This window comes from Penicillium coprophilum (assembly GCF_028826855.1).
Source record: "Penicillium coprophilum strain IBT 35676 chromosome Unknown utg000001l_segment0_segment0, whole genome shotgun sequence".
Taxonomy (NCBI): domain Eukaryota; kingdom Fungi; phylum Ascomycota; class Eurotiomycetes; order Eurotiales; family Aspergillaceae; genus Penicillium; species Penicillium coprophilum.
The window spans coordinates 2656166-2672010 of NW_026622720.1; the positions used below are offsets into that span (position 1 = coordinate 2656166).

The window sequence follows — 15845 nt, forward strand, 5'->3', positions numbered from 1 at the left end:
AAATCCACAGAGTTCTACAAGTAGACGTTCGCAAAGCCCATAAATGGGCTTCCACCCCGGGTCCATAGCCCAACAGTAGACCGAAGGGCTGTGCCTAAGCCCCAGCCCATCAGTGGCTTTGGGCTTTGTGGGCTTTACGGGGATCTACTCATGGCGTACCGTGGAGAGTACCGGAATGACAGGTCCTTTTATTGAACAAGACCCTGCTTTTTCAAGAATGTCGGCAGCACCTTTGAAGGTTATCTTCATTAGATCAGATTCAACTTTTGTAAGAGGAAAGATCTCACCGGTATAGCTGTTTCGACTACCCGAGTTAGTACATTTTTGTAACCCTGGAAAGTTCATCCAGATTAACATGATTTTAGGAATACATGGTCCAGATCCATCATCATTTCTTATGAAACCAGAAAGTAATGGCTGTCTCAAATTGATATAGCCAGTAAAGGTCTGGCTGTGAAAGGTCCCATGCACGATAATAGATTTGAGCGGCAACTCCACAAGGACTCCGGCTATCATAACTAAGCTCTACCTAGGCCCACCAGAGCTATCATAGGCCGACATACCCTCCTTTGCAATATGAAAATCGTTGGGAGTTACCGGTAGGGAGATGTTCAAGCTAAGAAGGAATGATACACCAACGCCTAGATGTCTATTCGCTGGTATACATGTCCACGGGTAGTTTCAAGTCTAATATCATCATCGTCTTTCTATCTGAGGAATTGTGAGGTTCTAGTCCATATTACACCCCGGGATAATATTAATACTCAACGCGACCCCTACAAGGAAGATAAAACCTCATAATGAAAGAAAAGGCGCAGAATGTGCTGGATCTGTGCCACATAAAAGGCCACCTTTTAGAAGAAATGTTATTGTGGCTCGGAGCGAGCAATTAAAATTTTCTCCACGATTGATGGGTTGGGAAGACATGTTCTTATGAAGTCCTAGTATTGACAGTTAGCCCTGAGCTCATGTCGATATTCGAATCGGAGAAAACCGTACTGTCTCTAGAAAGCAAGCCCAGTCCGGGGGCAATGGTAATATTACCATTCGCTTCTGCCACGGCCTTCTCAGCAGCGGAAGGGTTGGCTTCATACATGAGCATTACATCACTTGCTGGGGATTTTCGGTGCATATTCATTGCCATCCGCCCTTCCTCAAATTGCGCTATGTAAGAGGTCAAAATCTGAGGATTACTTACCCATGTTACCAAGGCCTATGAACGCCTAAGTATGAGGGCTTTTCTTCCCTAGATCCGATAGCAGTGATCCGCGTGCAACTTTGGTAGCCATCTCTGTTGATTTTGGCAGATAACACTGTGTGTATATGGATTCGACGCTTCACTGGTATCAAAGAAACTATTGTGTAGGGGATACAAGCTGTTATAAAGCGATGCCATTGCGGCCGCGACAACCGTGGGCCACATCCACTCCGCGTCACATCCGAGGTACCTGTCGTTCGAGGAAGGTCGGATTCTGTATGAACTTGAGACATGTAAGCCATTGACTCGTGTACTTTACTTCCAAGGCCAAAGCTACTCCAGGCCATCTCCGTGTGGAAATCAAAGCTTGATCTACCGCAAGTCGTGGGGTAATCCCCTTGTGTACCTTCTCCGGTCACACAGTCAACCCATCAGATACCTGTTATACCAGCTATTCCTCTATCCAGATTCACAGTCTATCTTCTCTTTTCTTTGTGTCTCCTTCAACACAGACCATGTCTCTCAGTCCTAATCTCGTTCATCGGCATACACTCTCGCCCACCATATTCCTACCTCGTGCGGCAGCAATTGAACCAAATGTAAGATTTACTGCTTATGGAATGTGCACTTGCTCATGTTCTCTGCGAAGGCTCTAGCCATCTACCACGTGACGTTGAAAGGACATGTCCTTCAAAGGACGTATGCTGAATTCGCTCACCGCGCAGCTGGTCTAGCATATTACTTAAGGCAGAATGGCTTCAAGAGAGTTGGTATCCTAGCAACAAATACCCCAGCCTTCCTAGAATCCGTATTTGGCATCGCCGGCGCAGGTGCTGTAAATATCGGTATGTATCGCTTCACATGGAGATCGCGAATCTAGGCTGATCTAAACAGCAATCAATTATCGTCTGAAGCCAGACGATATTAAATATATTTTGGAGCATGCAGACGTCGATATGATTATTACAGATGTCCAATACGCACCCCTGCTAGGGAAGTTCCGTGAAGCTCACCGTGACATCCCAGTCCTCGTTGATACGGATAGTGGCGAAGATAACGGCCCATACGATCACGCTATTCTTGAGGGCCTAGAGATAGATCGCCGTCTAGGGGGGCATGGCTGGGCAGGGCTCGAGATGCTGGCTCCAGACGAGGATGGAACGATCGCGCTCGCGTATACAAGCGGAACTACCTCTCGGCCCAAGGGCGTGATATTTACCCACCGTGGTGCCTACTTGGCTGCTATGAGTGATATTGTGGAGTCACAGCTTAACCGAAGCCCCGATCGATGCGGCTACCTCTGGGTGCTCCCAATGTTCCATGCTATCGGTGCGTTGTCTTCATCATACTATGAAACACCCCACTAGCGCCCGCTGAATTTATGTTGAATTATAGGTTGGACATTCCCATGGGCTATTACCGCCTTGAGAGGAACACAATATTGTCTCCGAAAAATTGAATATCCGCAAATATGGAAAATGCTCCGCACCGCGCCTATCACCCATTTTTGCGCAGCCCCGACAGTCAACACGCTGCTTTGTCATGCAGAAGAGGCGGTACGACTTCCAAGAAAAATACAGGTTACGGTCTCTGCTAGCCCTCCATCGGGCGCTTTGTTTGAGAAGATGACAAGCCTCAATCTCCACCCGGTTCATGCCTTTGGGATGACAGAGACCTACGGCCCGGCTGTCATGTCTTACTATCTTCCGGAATGGAACCAACTTCCTTCCGGCGAGAGACACCGTAAAATGGCCCGGCAAGGCCATGGTGTCATTACGGGTCTACCTGTACGAGTCATCAAGCCGGCCCATGGAAACACTCTCGTCGATGTTGCGCGCGACGGAAGTGAAATTGGCGAGATTATGATTCAGGGCAACCTGTGCACCAAAGGCTATTACAAGGATGCGAAAGCGACTGAGAAGCTATTTGAGGGAGGCTGGATGCATTCCGGGGATCTCGCTGTCTGGCATAGTGATGGAGCTGTTCAAATTGTTGATCGAGCCAAAGACATCATCATCAGCGGTAAGCCTTAAGATCACTAGAATACGCTGTCTTTACTGATAACTACCTTTCTCAGGTGGGGAGAACATTTCGTCGGTTGCGGTGGAAAATATTCTGACGAAGCACGCTGCGGTCGTTGAAGTTGCTGTCATTGGCATCCCCGATGAAAAATGGGGCGAAGTACCCAAGGCCTTCATAGCCCGCCACCCAGATTCGAAGGTAGAGGGGGCAGAAATTCTTAGATGGGCGAAAGAGAGTTCTGGGCTCAGTCACTTCATGGTTCCCCGAGAGGTTGAGCTCGTTAGAGGACTGCCAAAGACTAGCACTGGGAAGATTCAAAAGAAAGCTTTGCGGGAAATGGAGGAGAGACGTCGGAAACGAAGTGCAAACATATGATTCAGGCTAGTATATACTTCTTCTTATTAAACTGGGCTACTATGTCCTGCATCCTGATAGTAGATTACCAATCAATTGATTCAAGTTCGGTTGTCACATTATATGCTAATTGGTCATTTCAAGTCATGGATGACTACAAACTCGGAGAAGCTAGATGCCGGGATGTGATGGTACAATGCTCCTATTGCGAAAGCAGATTGATGCGCATCCGCGGCATTGCATCAAATCAACTAGTTGCTCTATAGTGGCTTCGAGTCGCCTCAAATTTAGAGAACCCTTCGGAGTATGCCACCAAAATTCTATGGTCAGCAACTCAACAAATTATTGGCCACGGTGAAGATCTTTGGGCTCCACAGTCCCTGCGTTTTGTTCAACTGAATACATCATCCATCATGCGTCCTTTGCTTCTATGTCTTGAGCTTAATAGAAACATGCCATATTGGATGAATCTCTTTCTTGACCTAAGCGCACCACCCTAATTATTACAAGGCTCGGAGACTTTGATTCCTACTTTATGTGAGGCATTGCCTATAAGATGCCTCCGTCGATTGATGCGTATTTACTTTCCTAATCAGGAACCAAAATCCTACGCTTTGATTGGACGATTAATATATTTTGCTGCCAGACGTATCCACTTTCGTCTTACTCTAACAATGAACAAGATACCTAGACCGCCTGGGTGTCATGTAACCTTGGAAACCTTGAAGGTTAGAAAGTGGTAAGCCTACACATAACACGGAGTATACCTGCCTAGATTGTGCGTGAATAGAGGAAGCAAAGTGAGACCCAATTCTTTTCGCTTCCGGGTACTTCGGTACTCCGTAGGCATGTTCATCCTGAAAATTCAAGCTTATCGGTCATTCCTGGACATGCAACATCCACGAATGTACGGAGTCTCACTGTATATATATCACCATTTTTGATATGTACATACTCCGTTCCTGGTCTACAGAGTGGTCCAGGGCTCAGATCCCGCCCAGGATCCGACCCTTGGAAATGCTAATCGAGAAGTTCCCGATTTGGAATAGACGAGTTTCCAGTACCAAGCTGTCGGATCTGGACAAAGATACTGCGGGTACTGCGGGTACTCCGTACTCGTGGACTGCGTGGACTCTGCGTGGACTCTGCGTGGCAGAGAAAAAAACCCAGTGGCGCTATTCCAGTATCCTCTCCCTCGGGTTTCTTAGGTTTGTTGGTTTCTTAGGTCCCTTATGTTCCTTAGGTTCCTTAGGTTTCTGGGAATTGATAGCTTCATTTTACTTCCCCCTCTTCTACTTTCTGGGAAATTCATTCCTCTCCCTACCTCTCTCTGCTCCCACTATCTCTACCCTTTCTCGTCATGGCACAACCCAATCTCGATGAACGCATCCAAATCGACGTAAGTAGACCATTTTGACGTCTTTGAACCCGCATTTCCTTGTACCTACACCCAAAAACAGGTCACTGTACCGATCTTACATCTCCAATTCCCACATTTGTCAATTTGTAATGCAATCTTCAACAAATTCCCAACCCCCCACTAAAACCCTGCAGACAAGCGATGACGACTCCCTCTTCGAAACCCAAACCCTCGCAGGCTCAAATCTCTCCTTTGCCTCCTCCGTCCGAGACTACAGCTACGAAAACGGTCGCCGCTACCACGCCTACCGCAATGGTCAATACCCCCTCCCAAACGACGAAGAAGAACAAGACCGTCTAGCGCTACTGCACCACCTCTTCAAACTTGTCTCGGGCGGGGATCTGTACCGTGCACCAATCCAAAGCTCCGACCCCCGTCGCATTCTCGACATCGGCACCGGCACCGCCGAATGGGCCATGGAAATGGCCGAAGATTACCCGCAGGCGGATATCATCGGCACCGATCTCAGCCCCATCCAGCCGAACTGGGCACCGCCTAATTGTCGCTTCTTTGTTGATGATGCCGAGAGTGATTGGACGTTTTCGCCTGGTGAGGCGTTCGACTTTATTCATTCAAGGTCTATGAGCGGTGGCATTGAGGACTGGCCGAGGTTGCTCAAGCAGGCGTATCAGCATCTCAAACCCGGCGGTTGGTTTGAGGCGCAGGAGTTTGACGGTTGGGTTACTTCCGACGATGGGTCCCATGAGCGTGCGACTGCTATTACTAGGTGGCATGACTTGTTGGGTCAGGCTGGTAAGAAGTTTGGGAAGCCGATGGATATCGCCCCGAAGATGGTGCGGTGGATGGCTGAACAGGGGTTTGCGAATGTTACGGATGATATTTATAAAGTATGGCCATTGTCATATCCGGCTGTTTTTCTTTCCTTGTCGGTATGCTGACGTACTTTCAGTGTCCTATTGGTGGTTGGCCCAAGAATCGTCGCTACAAAGAAATCGGTCGCGTCGGCAAAATGGTTATCTTGGAAGCTGTCGAGCCGTACTCGCTCGCTCTCTTCACTCGAGTACTGGGCTTCTCGTACCAGGATGCACAGGAGTATATGGAAAAGGTGCGAGCGGAGCTGTTGAACAACAAGAACCACCTTTATGTGCGCTTCCATTTTGTCTATGGGCAGCGGCCTTTCGACGATGAAACCATTGATTCCGAGGCATCTTGAGACTTTGGAATGTGGTCACGATAATTATGATAACGATACCCCACGACCTAACCCTGGGTTTGAGAATACCTCCTTCCCTGTCGACTGCTCCAATACCTGTCGACGCCCTTACCTTACGACATGGATCATGACTTGATGACTCTATTTCTGCAGATCAATGTATAAAGGCAGAATTTCTATGCACAAGACCGTGTGCTTTGTTTATGTTCATATTCATGTGGACATGTGTGATATCATGATACCATGATGCATGAGAAGATGAGATGACGTGGTGCAGTGCGGTGATCCTGTCTCAGACGGTCCCACTACGACTTTACTTCCCTGGCATCAGCCAGCGACCTGGGCTATATATCCACCGAGTGGTTTTTCCAGAGACCCAGCTCTGAACCTAACCTGAACCACTCGATTAAAACACATTCAGCACATGCACACAACAAGCCTGGTCCCGAGTTCGGAACTGGCTTTGAGTGTGTGCTCACGCCGTCGTCACCGCCCATTCCAAATCCCGAGAACCTGACAAACCCCCGAAACAGCCTCTTCGGGTGAAGGACTTGCCCGCAAGACTTGGATGACCTGAGGCAGACGTTGCTCGTCACAGGTGGCAATTGTTTCCAGCAGTATCTCCAGCAGTTCCTGTTTCCCCTCGCCCTTCCAGGAGCTCGGCATTGAGTTCATAATGGTTGTTGGTGAAGGACGATCCTGGGAGCTGGGGCTGGCATGGCTTGAAATATCGCCTGGCACGGTTGTCCGGGTGGGTAGGGAGAAGGGTGCATCTGTATAGGTGTTGGTGCTTGTGTGAGTGGCGGTGATATCGGTGAAGGTGTTGATAGTTGAATAATGAAACGGGGTTTGATATAGATGCGTATTCGGATATTGGTTCGGACTTGGATTCGGGTTTCCGTATGCATCTTGCCCCCATTGATGATGTGCATGCGCCCTGTCCTCTTCATTTGGTATTGAATATCCCTCCTCGTAATGTGTTACTCTTGGGGCTGGTATGGAAGCCGGATAGCCGGTGTGTTGTAAGTATGGCGGCGCTTTGCCTCCGTCAGGCATATAATTTTCGCCATTGAGTCCGTATAGCGTCGGGTGGTGCACCCCTAACATCGCATCCTGCGCATGTAAACCAGCCACTGGGAGACCCTGCATCGGTACTGGGACTGTTCCGGACATATCGCTCGGAGCGAAGGTCATACATCCTGCGTAATATCCAGACATTGTCGCATCTTCTAAAGGATCTACCCAAAGTTAGCGCAAGCGCTAGAAAAAGTGGCACGAATGCAAAACATACTTGCAAAAGCATGCGATTCAACTGCATTCGACACATCCAGCTCCGCAACTCGCGGCGCATACCCCGTCGCGATAGGATATGCCGAAACCGAAGCAGAAGCCGACCGCGACAAAGCGGACATCGACCCAGTCCCGCTCTCACTACCTGTACTATCAGGACTCGTAACAGTCATAGAGTTCGTCATAGTCGTGACCGACGAGGATGGCGACGACCCGCGCCAGCTGCCGTCGCCAGTATCCGGTGTACCTCTAGCCGAGCCAGCGCCAGCGCCGGTCGCATACCCAGAGCCATTCGCATGGCCATGGCCGTCATGATTGTAGCCCGTGTGCGCGGGCGCATATTGTGTCCAACTCTGACTGTTCCTCGGGACGGTTCCGACCCCTTTGTCCGGACGCGAGCGCTGGCTGTGACTCGGACTTTGGCTATGACCGGTCTCTCGTGTGCCCTGGTTCAGACGCCCCCGCAGTTGTGCGACTTCACGACGTAGTTGGTCGATTATCTCGGATTGGCTGATGTGGGCGCGATCCTCGGGTGTTGTGAGATAGGTGCATTCTGCTTCAAGGCCACGGATTATGCAGGCGTGGCATGGGATTGAGCGATCGCACTGAGTGGTGATTAGTGGATTAATGCGAATAGAGATAGTGAGGTAGTAGATAGTAACGTGGCGGAAAAGTACCTTTACTTTGCGCTCGCGACATCTGAGGCAAGACTGCTGAGGGCGTATCTTCGTCTTGGAGTCGGGGGGCATTGTGAGTACCACTCTACCGTAGTATGTTTCAAAGATCAATTGGCCCTAGATCGGAGAAATAGAAAGCCGTTGGACTTTCTGGGGGAAGGTTCCACTCGGAAAAGTCCTTTTCGCCCAGTCAGATTCAGCTATGCCATGGACACTAAGGGGATGGAATTGTGACGGATCGCATTTCAACTTCATTTTCATGTCCAGGTCTCCCTTTTTTTTCCTTTTCTCCTAGGCCAAAGCCCTGCAGCACTCTGATTGGTTACAATCCGAGATTGTCTTCTCGTGAAGATCGGCATGTCTCTCTCCACCTGCCGATCTTGGAATCAGATTCAGTATGCACTTCGAGCTCTTGTGTTGTATGTAGGTATATGCAACTTCATCAAATAAACACTCTGTCGATGGTACCGTCACAATGTTTATCACGTCCCTTTTCGATTATTGCAGATCGCAATGCGTTGTGGATGCGACGTCGGTGCGGGGAATCCTCGAAAAGTGAGCCAGTGAAGGAAGTGAAGGAAGCTGAGTGAAGAGTACCTGGGGAGCATAAAATGGGCAGATGTGCTATGCAAAAAACGCCTCAACCGATTACAAGCTTGCGCCATCAAGCCATTTTACATCTTATCTTGTCTTGTCTATACTCTTTTACAAAGACACCATGAAGACACTCACGCCCAGCTGGGCAGCCCGAAGCATGGCTGGCCTCCTGGCACTGCCACTGCTACCAGTGCAAGCCTCCGTTGAGAACCCAAGCTTAGCCCCAGCACCTCCAATGGGGTTCAACAACTGGGCACGCTTTATGTGCGATCTGAACGAAACGCTTTTCACCGAAACAGCACAGGCAATGCTAGACCGTGGTCTCCTCGACGTAGGCTATGACCGTCTTACGCTGGACGACTGCTGGATGACCCACGACCGTGCCGATGACGGCTCCCTCCAGTGGGACACCGAAAAGTTCCCGCATGGGATCCCCTGGCTCGCCAAGTACATGAATAGCAAGGGCTTCCAACTCGGCATCTACGAAGATTCCGGGAACTTGACTTGCGGCGGCTACCCAGGCTCTTACAAATACGAGGAGCAGGATGCTAAACTGTTCGCTAGCTGGGGCATCGATTACCTTAAGCTGGACGGATGCAATGTCTGGGGGAGGAAGGCCGCTCGCTGCGCGAAGAGTACCGTGTCCGCTATGAGGAGTGGCATGATATTCTGACTGCCATGTCGAAGCCGCTTATATTTTCCAATTCCGCGCCCGCATATTTCGAAGGCGAACCGGGAGACTGGGCGGTCGTTATGAATTGGGTCCCAGAGTCCGGCGAGTTGGCGCGTCACTCGGCGGATGTGATTAACTATGCCGTGGATGGCAATGCCTGGGATAGCATTATGTATAACTACGACTTCCACGCGCGTCTAGTGCGTTACCAGCAACCGGGCTACTATAATGATCCCGACTTCTTGATCCCAGACCACCCGAACCTATCGATGAACGAGAAGAAATCCCAGTTTGCAGTCTGGGCCTCCATTGGTGCGCCACTGATTCTCAGCGCTTACGTCCCCGATCTCTCAGATGAGGAGATTGCATTCCTGAGCAACAAGGCTCTCATCGCCGTGAACAAGGACCCCTTGGCACAGCAATCTGCCCTTGTTAGCCGTGATGGCACCTTTGACGTCTTGACCCGCTCCCTGGAGAACGGAGACAGACTCCTGACCGTGCTGAACCGCGGAGCTGATACAGCCACCACGACCGTTTCCCTTGCGCGTCTCGGTCTGTCGTCGAAGTCTTGCAAGTATGAGGCCCGTGACCTTGTCACCGACGAAGTCTCAACTATCGACTCTGCTATTAAAGTCCAGCTCGATACCCATGCTGCCAAGGTCTACCGTATTGCGCTGCCCAAAGAGTGCTCCAAGACCACCCCTACCGCGATGGTTTTCAACACGCCGTCTGACCTTTGCATGACTGCTTCTACTGATTCTGTTACCTTTGAGAAATGCAGTGGCTCAGACTCCCAGGTCTGGCACGTGGCCGCAACAGGCCATGACACTAAGCTAACTTTGAGTCCTCTATCGGATGATTCGCTTTGTCTAGCTGCTGGAGATGGGCTTTCGCTTGCCAAGTGTGATGGTGGAGACGGTACTGACTGGGATCACTATATTTCGGGTCATTTGCGTAGTTCCTCTGGAAAGTGTTTGACTCAGACCAAGGAAAAGGGCAGTGTCGAAGCATGTGTGATTGATAGTGTTGGGCAGATCTTTGGATTGCCAAGTGGAGTCCGTCTCGCCAAGGGAAATTTGAGCTAGATTAGATTTGGATTAGCGTGAAACTCAATTATCTAAATGTGGACATGGATCTATACACTGTTTGTATATAGGTGCAAATACGATCCTCCTTGATGAGAGCCTTAGCAAAGAAGGGGAAAGAAAGATGCTAGGACTTCTAGGTACCCTAAAGATGTTTGAGCAATGGGCACATAAACAGGAAAATCAACAGTCACCCGAACATTCTAAGGTTCATCTAGAGGAGTAGGAAGAGTACGTAGTCACGTCATTTATAGGTACATTCCGCCCTATACACAAGCCAAACTCAGACCTAGTGGTAGATACGTACAGCAATATCCACAGTTTCCCTAAAAGTTGGAAAGTCTATCCCTGCAAAGAGAACCCAACCCCCTCTCCAGTCCCCATCTCAACAAGATTAGCCCTCATCCTCTCAGCCCTGTCGCCAAGCCCAAATGCAGCATCATCACGGTGAACCCATGCTCCAACTCCATGCTGCAGCACAGCAGTAGCTCTGACCTTCTTCTTCTCTTCGGCATCATCACCCCCCATCCCCAGAAGCCTTCAACCCAAGACTTCCATGCAAAGTCAACCTAGTCTCCTCCCCACCCTCACTCTTCCCCCGGTAAACTCCACGGTGCAAGATATTACTATTATAAAACACCGCATCTCCAGGCTGCAGCTGAACAACCAATTGATCCGGCAATTCAGCCGCATAAGGATCCGCCTCGCGCTCGACCTGCGTGCGCGCACGTGCATGTGTTCCCGGCACAACAATCAGCGATGCATCAGGGCACAGCGCCAAGTTATACTGGCAATGCGACTGGCGACCACCAGGCGCCTTAGCCGCAAGCTGGGCAAGTTCTTCTTCGGCAGTTGCGTGCTCGGAGATATCATCACGGTGCCAGCGAAGCTCGAAGTCCTTGGTTTCCGGGGCCACAAGCAGGTTGAACAGTTCCATGACGAGCGGCTCAGTCTCGCCGTCGGTGTTTTCAATGCCCATTAATTCCTCTGCCACGGCGAGAATCGTTGGGGAGAAGTAGCATCGTGCGAAACTCTCCCGTCCTGGCATCTCGGGGTGCATTAGGTGCTGCACGCCCCAGATTCCGCCCTCCGAGGCGGGGGGTACGGTCGTCGGCCAGGGTGGGAATTGTTTGGGGACGGTGCGGAAGTGTGGCCAGCCTCCGGTGCGGGTTAGGGTTGTTGCTTTTGTGGCGATCTCGCGGTAGTGCGATACCTCGGTTGGGGTTAAGAGGTTGCGGACTACTACGAAGCCATCGCGTTTGAGAGCGTCTAGGTTTGGGGTGGCCATGATAGAGAAAGTCTTTGAATGGGAAAGAGATTAGACTCTGGAGTAAGTGAAATCTACATGGGTATCTAACGGTGAATTTTATATCTGCGGGGTTGAAATAGGCTAAAACAACAATGCGACGCAATGTCGCATTTTTTGGTTTTCTGGAACTTCGATCTCGATGTTACCGTGGATCTGATGTGACCTTTTTCGGTAATTTACACATCATACGATCTGTATTGATGTATTTTAAATGTGCACGTATATCATACAGTATGTAGTTTTTTTATTTATAAATCTCAAGTCAAACATAACAAACCTGAGTCAATGCACGTTCGTCCTTGCAGACGTCATGGGGGAATGCCAAGAATAAGCCAAGAGCTCAAACAGCTGAATCCTACGGTTTGATATTGCAATCTTTTTTTCTTGGAAATATTTTGCTTGATGCTCTAGTTTCTACTTTTGGGGCATATTTCATATTGATTCCTTCAAATTTTGAGATACCACCTTGCACATCTCACCCCCACCATGCCCCTCCTCCACGCGGGCTCCGCCCTGCTGATATTGCTTCTGATACTGCCCCAAGTCCACGCCTTTGGAGCTGGAAATATTGCCTCTATCTCCGCCGTCGAAGGCAAGAACTGGCGCCATGGTGATATCGAAGATGTTCTCAAGACACTGGCTTTCATCTCCGGTCACAAATGGACTTCCACCATGGTCAAGCGCGTATATTTTGGCAACTGGTTGCGGGATTAGTGAGTTAGCAAAGAACCAAAAGATTGATATGATTCTGACTTTTTCCATAGCTCGCAGGCAATGGACGTTGGAACACTTAAAAATCTGCAGGCCGATACCATCCGTGTTTTGGTGTGGGTCCTCTCGTTCCTGAGCTTCGGCTATGCCACGGGTGAATTCGAGGTGACTCCGGATCGCCTAGGCGTTTACCGCCCCGAGGAACATATCGAGTAAGTACAGTTTGAGCTTCTCAATAACTTTGATGTGCTGACATCTTCTTTCTCACAGTAACCCTAAGGACTATGCCGACAACGAAGATGCCCGCCAATATGATAAGCGGTTGCGCCCACCCGTTCGTGCCATCGAGCTCGAAATCGACCCGAGCACCGGTATGAAGAACTATATCGCCAATGAAAGAGGCGATTGGGCCACCAGTACTGGCTTTATCAAGTTCAGTCTTAGCCGCAGTATCCACTATGGACGGACCTACACCAATGGCGGACATAAGAAGGGCAACGAAGAGGACCTGTGCGAAGCACTCCGGTGTCTAGGTCAGGGACTACACACGCTGGAGGATTTCGCCGCGCACACCAACTATGTTGAACTGGCGTTGCGTGAGATGGGTTTCAAGAACGTGTTCCCGCATACGGGTACTGCCACCCAGATCAACCTTCAAGGACATCGCGTTTTCCCGCTTATAACGGGAACCTTTGGTATGGTTGATTTCTTCCACTCCGTGATGGGAGAGGCAAACGACCATTTTACTCAATCCGAGGTTAACGAGATGGATCTTGCGCTCGGCAATGCCGAAGCGAATGCGCAGTCGAACAACTCCCTTGGTGCCTTGACTGGGCTCTTGGGTAAGATCCCTGGTACTAGGGAGCTCGTCAGCGAGGCCGAGGGCCTCAAGAGGTCTTCGGCGGAGCAAGAAATGGCCAACCGGAGTCGTAGTGCCGGGACTGGCTATGCGCAGTCTGCTTCCAATAGCCACGAGCGGTCCCGTGCGGAGCCAGCTCAGTCTTCGGGTGGCTCGAAGCCTGGTGCTGGGCTTGACGGCATGCCCGATTTCAACCCCCAGGAGACAGTAGCCAAGATCTATCCCATCCTAGCCTTCCGAGATAAGGTGGTGCGAAAATTAAACTCAATCATTGAAAAAATCCCAGGCTTGGAGTCACTCGTCGAGAAGATCTCCGAAACTCTGACCGTTTTCATCATGTCGCTACTAGCACCTTTCGTTCGACCTCTGATCAAGGCTGCTTCCAAGTCCATTCAAACTGGATCAGCAGGTGTCATTGATGCCTCTGGCAAACACCAGTACGAACCATGGACCGATCCTCACTGCACAGACCCCACCCACTCCTTGCTATCCAAGGACCACTTCGCCAACATTTTGAATGAGCCCGCCGGACGAGTAGCCTCCTCAATCGTCGAGTACGTCGCACCTCGCATCCTGTACGCTTGGCAACACATCGATGTCTCCGAGGACGAAGTCCTCAATGACTGCATGCAAGTATTCCACCACCCAGCGTTGCGCAACATGCGCAACGATGCCCACCGCGCAATGTTCGAGGCCGTCGAGAAATGGGCCCATGGCCGCTCAGACCGCGGCGCTTCGCTTGACTCCATCCTGAGCTCGGAGGGTGTGAGATCCGGTCGTAACACCGGTGGAGTGAGCCACACACACAGTGGTGGTCATGGTGGATTCGCAGCATTGGGCGGTGCCTCGCACGGCCAAAGCCAGAGTCATAGCCAAAGCCAGAGCCACGGACACAATAACAATGGCGGACATTCATCCGGTGGATTCTCCTCATTCCTGCCCCAACAAAACCAGCAACAATCGAACAACAGCTCCTCCGGCATGCCCTGGGACAAGCTCTCTGGCATCCCCGGCTTGTCGAACTTGGGTAAACTCGAGAGTAAATTCTCCAACTTCCTCCCCGGTGGCTTATCACGCGATGCAAACGACGAAGGAGCCCAGCATAGCTCATACCAGAGCCACCAGGCAGGGGGGTGTGTATGAGGCCGCCCACCCTCCTCCACAGCAGCATGGCGGATATCACCAGCCTCAGCACGTACCTCAACCAAGTCACGGTTACCAGGGTCATCAACAGCATGAACAGCATCATGGCGGCTCGCAGGATCCTTCGTCCTATAGACAGCAGGACAACCACTACAGCCATCCGCAACCGCACGCTGCCCACAATGCCCCACCACATGGTTCGTATGGTGGGTTTGGACAGGATCCGAGATATGGTCATGGTCATGATCACGGGCATGGACATGGACACTCGGGTTACTGAGGATTGGATGATGAGACGAGATAAATGATTTGGCTCAATATGTGGGTATCGAGTATAAATGAGCTGGATGATTGTATTTTAACGAAATTGGATGGTCTTTGTGTCGACTTATAAGACAATGGTGTGAACAAAAAAAGGCGAAAAGGTGGATGGTTCAAGAAATTTGGAGGTTGTGCTGCATGATATCAAAGCTCGTTTAAGAGTTTTGGCGTTGATTCAACTTGTGCTTTCTTTGAATTCAAGCGGGCTGTTGAAATTTCCCAGGATATTCCTTAGGGCTATGGCCAGGGTGGTTTGGTTGGTTAGGTTCTTCCTCAATCAATCGCTCTGTTTACTTGGTCTCTTGCCCTGAAGGCTGTGTCACCATAGACATACATCTACTTCATAATGGTCTTGCTCAGTTCATTGAAATATACAGGGTTCAGACACCCATACCGCAAAAACAAAAGCTTAGCCATGAGCTGCATGCACACTTGAACGTATGAAATTGCTGGTAAGAAAAGTGAGCAAGACGTATCAGATAGAAAGGCCCGAATAACACAAAAGTATATGCTGGGGAACGAATATAATGTTCAGCAGACTGCTGAGAAAAAACGCCAGGGATATATCTCTTCGTGGCGGTCAGCAATGCAGGATTGATGATAGAAGGCTTTTTGGAGTGTTGGACTGCATTGGGGGTATGAGGTTCCATAAGGCCCCGGCCCTTGTGATTGGTGTGTTCCTTTCTGCCTGCGTAGTATCTATAAAGGGCTCTTACACTTTCCGAAGGGCTTTATTAGTATCATTCAACAAAGGGCATAGTAAGCTCTTTGAAAACCCAAATAGCACCTATCTCCCTTACATGACTTGACATAAAGGATTCTTTCTTTATCTTTGATTTCTTTGTGCCTTACCAAGGCATTCTCTCTCAAGTCCAATGCTACCGGCCACACCCTGGGGCTATATAAACCCTTCCCTCTTCCCTCCAACAACAGGTATTCACCAGCATCGTTCTAGTTAATACTACTCCAAGCCCAATACCCAAGTACAATCCGACTGCCTAAGTATTGCACG

The 15845-nt window shown here is 50.0% G+C and overlaps 8 protein-coding genes across 8 annotated transcripts; 5 read left to right on the plus strand and 3 right to left on the minus strand.

Annotated features, from left to right (window-relative positions):
- Positions 1–931: 931 nt before the first annotated feature.
- N7500_001015 (uncharacterized protein) lies at positions 932–1202 on the minus strand (the record flags this gene model as incomplete). Its single annotated transcript, XM_056672161.1, has 2 exons — positions 932–1164; positions 1199–1202. The coding sequence occupies 2 exons, from the start codon at positions 1200–1202 to the stop codon at positions 932–934; spliced, it is 237 nt and encodes a 78-aa protein (XP_056537734.1).
- Positions 1203–1665: 463 nt separating this feature from the next.
- On the plus strand, positions 1666–3595 carry N7500_001016 (uncharacterized protein; the record flags this gene model as incomplete). The annotated part of the gene is made up of 5 exons (XM_056672162.1): positions 1666–1797; positions 1848–2043; positions 2093–2527; positions 2594–3220; positions 3276–3595. Coding segments are annotated over 5 exons (1710 nt in total), but the record flags the coding sequence as incomplete, so codon positions are not given.
- Positions 3596–4934: 1339 nt separating this feature from the next.
- N7500_001017 (class I SAM-dependent methyltransferase) lies at positions 4935–6168 on the plus strand (the record flags this gene model as incomplete). The annotated part of the gene is made up of 3 exons (XM_056672163.1): positions 4935–4973; positions 5129–5842; positions 5905–6168. 3 exons carry the CDS (start codon positions 4935–4937, stop codon positions 6166–6168), a joined length of 1017 nt encoding a protein of 338 aa, XP_056537736.1.
- Positions 6169–6654: 486 nt separating this feature from the next.
- Positions 6655–8207, minus strand: N7500_001018 (Zn(II)2Cys6 transcription factor domain-containing protein; the record flags this gene model as incomplete). Its single annotated transcript, XM_056672164.1, has 3 exons — positions 6655–7406; positions 7460–8063; positions 8136–8207. 3 exons carry the CDS (start codon positions 8205–8207, stop codon positions 6655–6657), a joined length of 1428 nt encoding a protein of 475 aa, XP_056537737.1.
- A 646-nt stretch (positions 8208–8853) lies between these two features.
- aglA (putative alpha-galactosidase) lies at positions 8854–10490 on the plus strand (the record flags this gene model as incomplete). The annotated part of the gene is made up of 2 exons (XM_056672165.1): positions 8854–9372; positions 9420–10490. The coding sequence occupies 2 exons, from the start codon at positions 8854–8856 to the stop codon at positions 10488–10490; spliced, it is 1590 nt and encodes a 529-aa protein (XP_056537738.1).
- A 517-nt stretch (positions 10491–11007) lies between these two features.
- On the minus strand, positions 11008–11778 carry N7500_001020 (phytanoyl-CoA dioxygenase family protein; the record flags this gene model as incomplete). Its single annotated transcript, XM_056672166.1, has 1 exon — positions 11008–11778. The coding sequence occupies one exon, from the start codon at positions 11776–11778 to the stop codon at positions 11008–11010; it is 771 nt and encodes a 256-aa protein (XP_056537739.1).
- A 507-nt stretch (positions 11779–12285) lies between these two features.
- N7500_001021 (Het-C domain-containing protein) lies at positions 12286–14512 on the plus strand (the record flags this gene model as incomplete). Its single annotated transcript, XM_056672167.1, has 3 exons — positions 12286–12512; positions 12564–12722; positions 12781–14512. 3 exons carry the CDS (start codon positions 12286–12288, stop codon positions 14510–14512), a joined length of 2118 nt encoding a protein of 705 aa, XP_056537740.1.
- A 26-nt stretch (positions 14513–14538) lies between these two features.
- N7500_001022 (uncharacterized protein) lies at positions 14539–14820 on the plus strand (the record flags this gene model as incomplete). The annotated part of the gene is made up of 1 exon (XM_056672168.1): positions 14539–14820. The coding sequence occupies one exon, from the start codon at positions 14539–14541 to the stop codon at positions 14818–14820; it is 282 nt and encodes a 93-aa protein (XP_056537741.1).
- Between the last annotated feature and the right edge of the window lie 1025 nt (positions 14821–15845).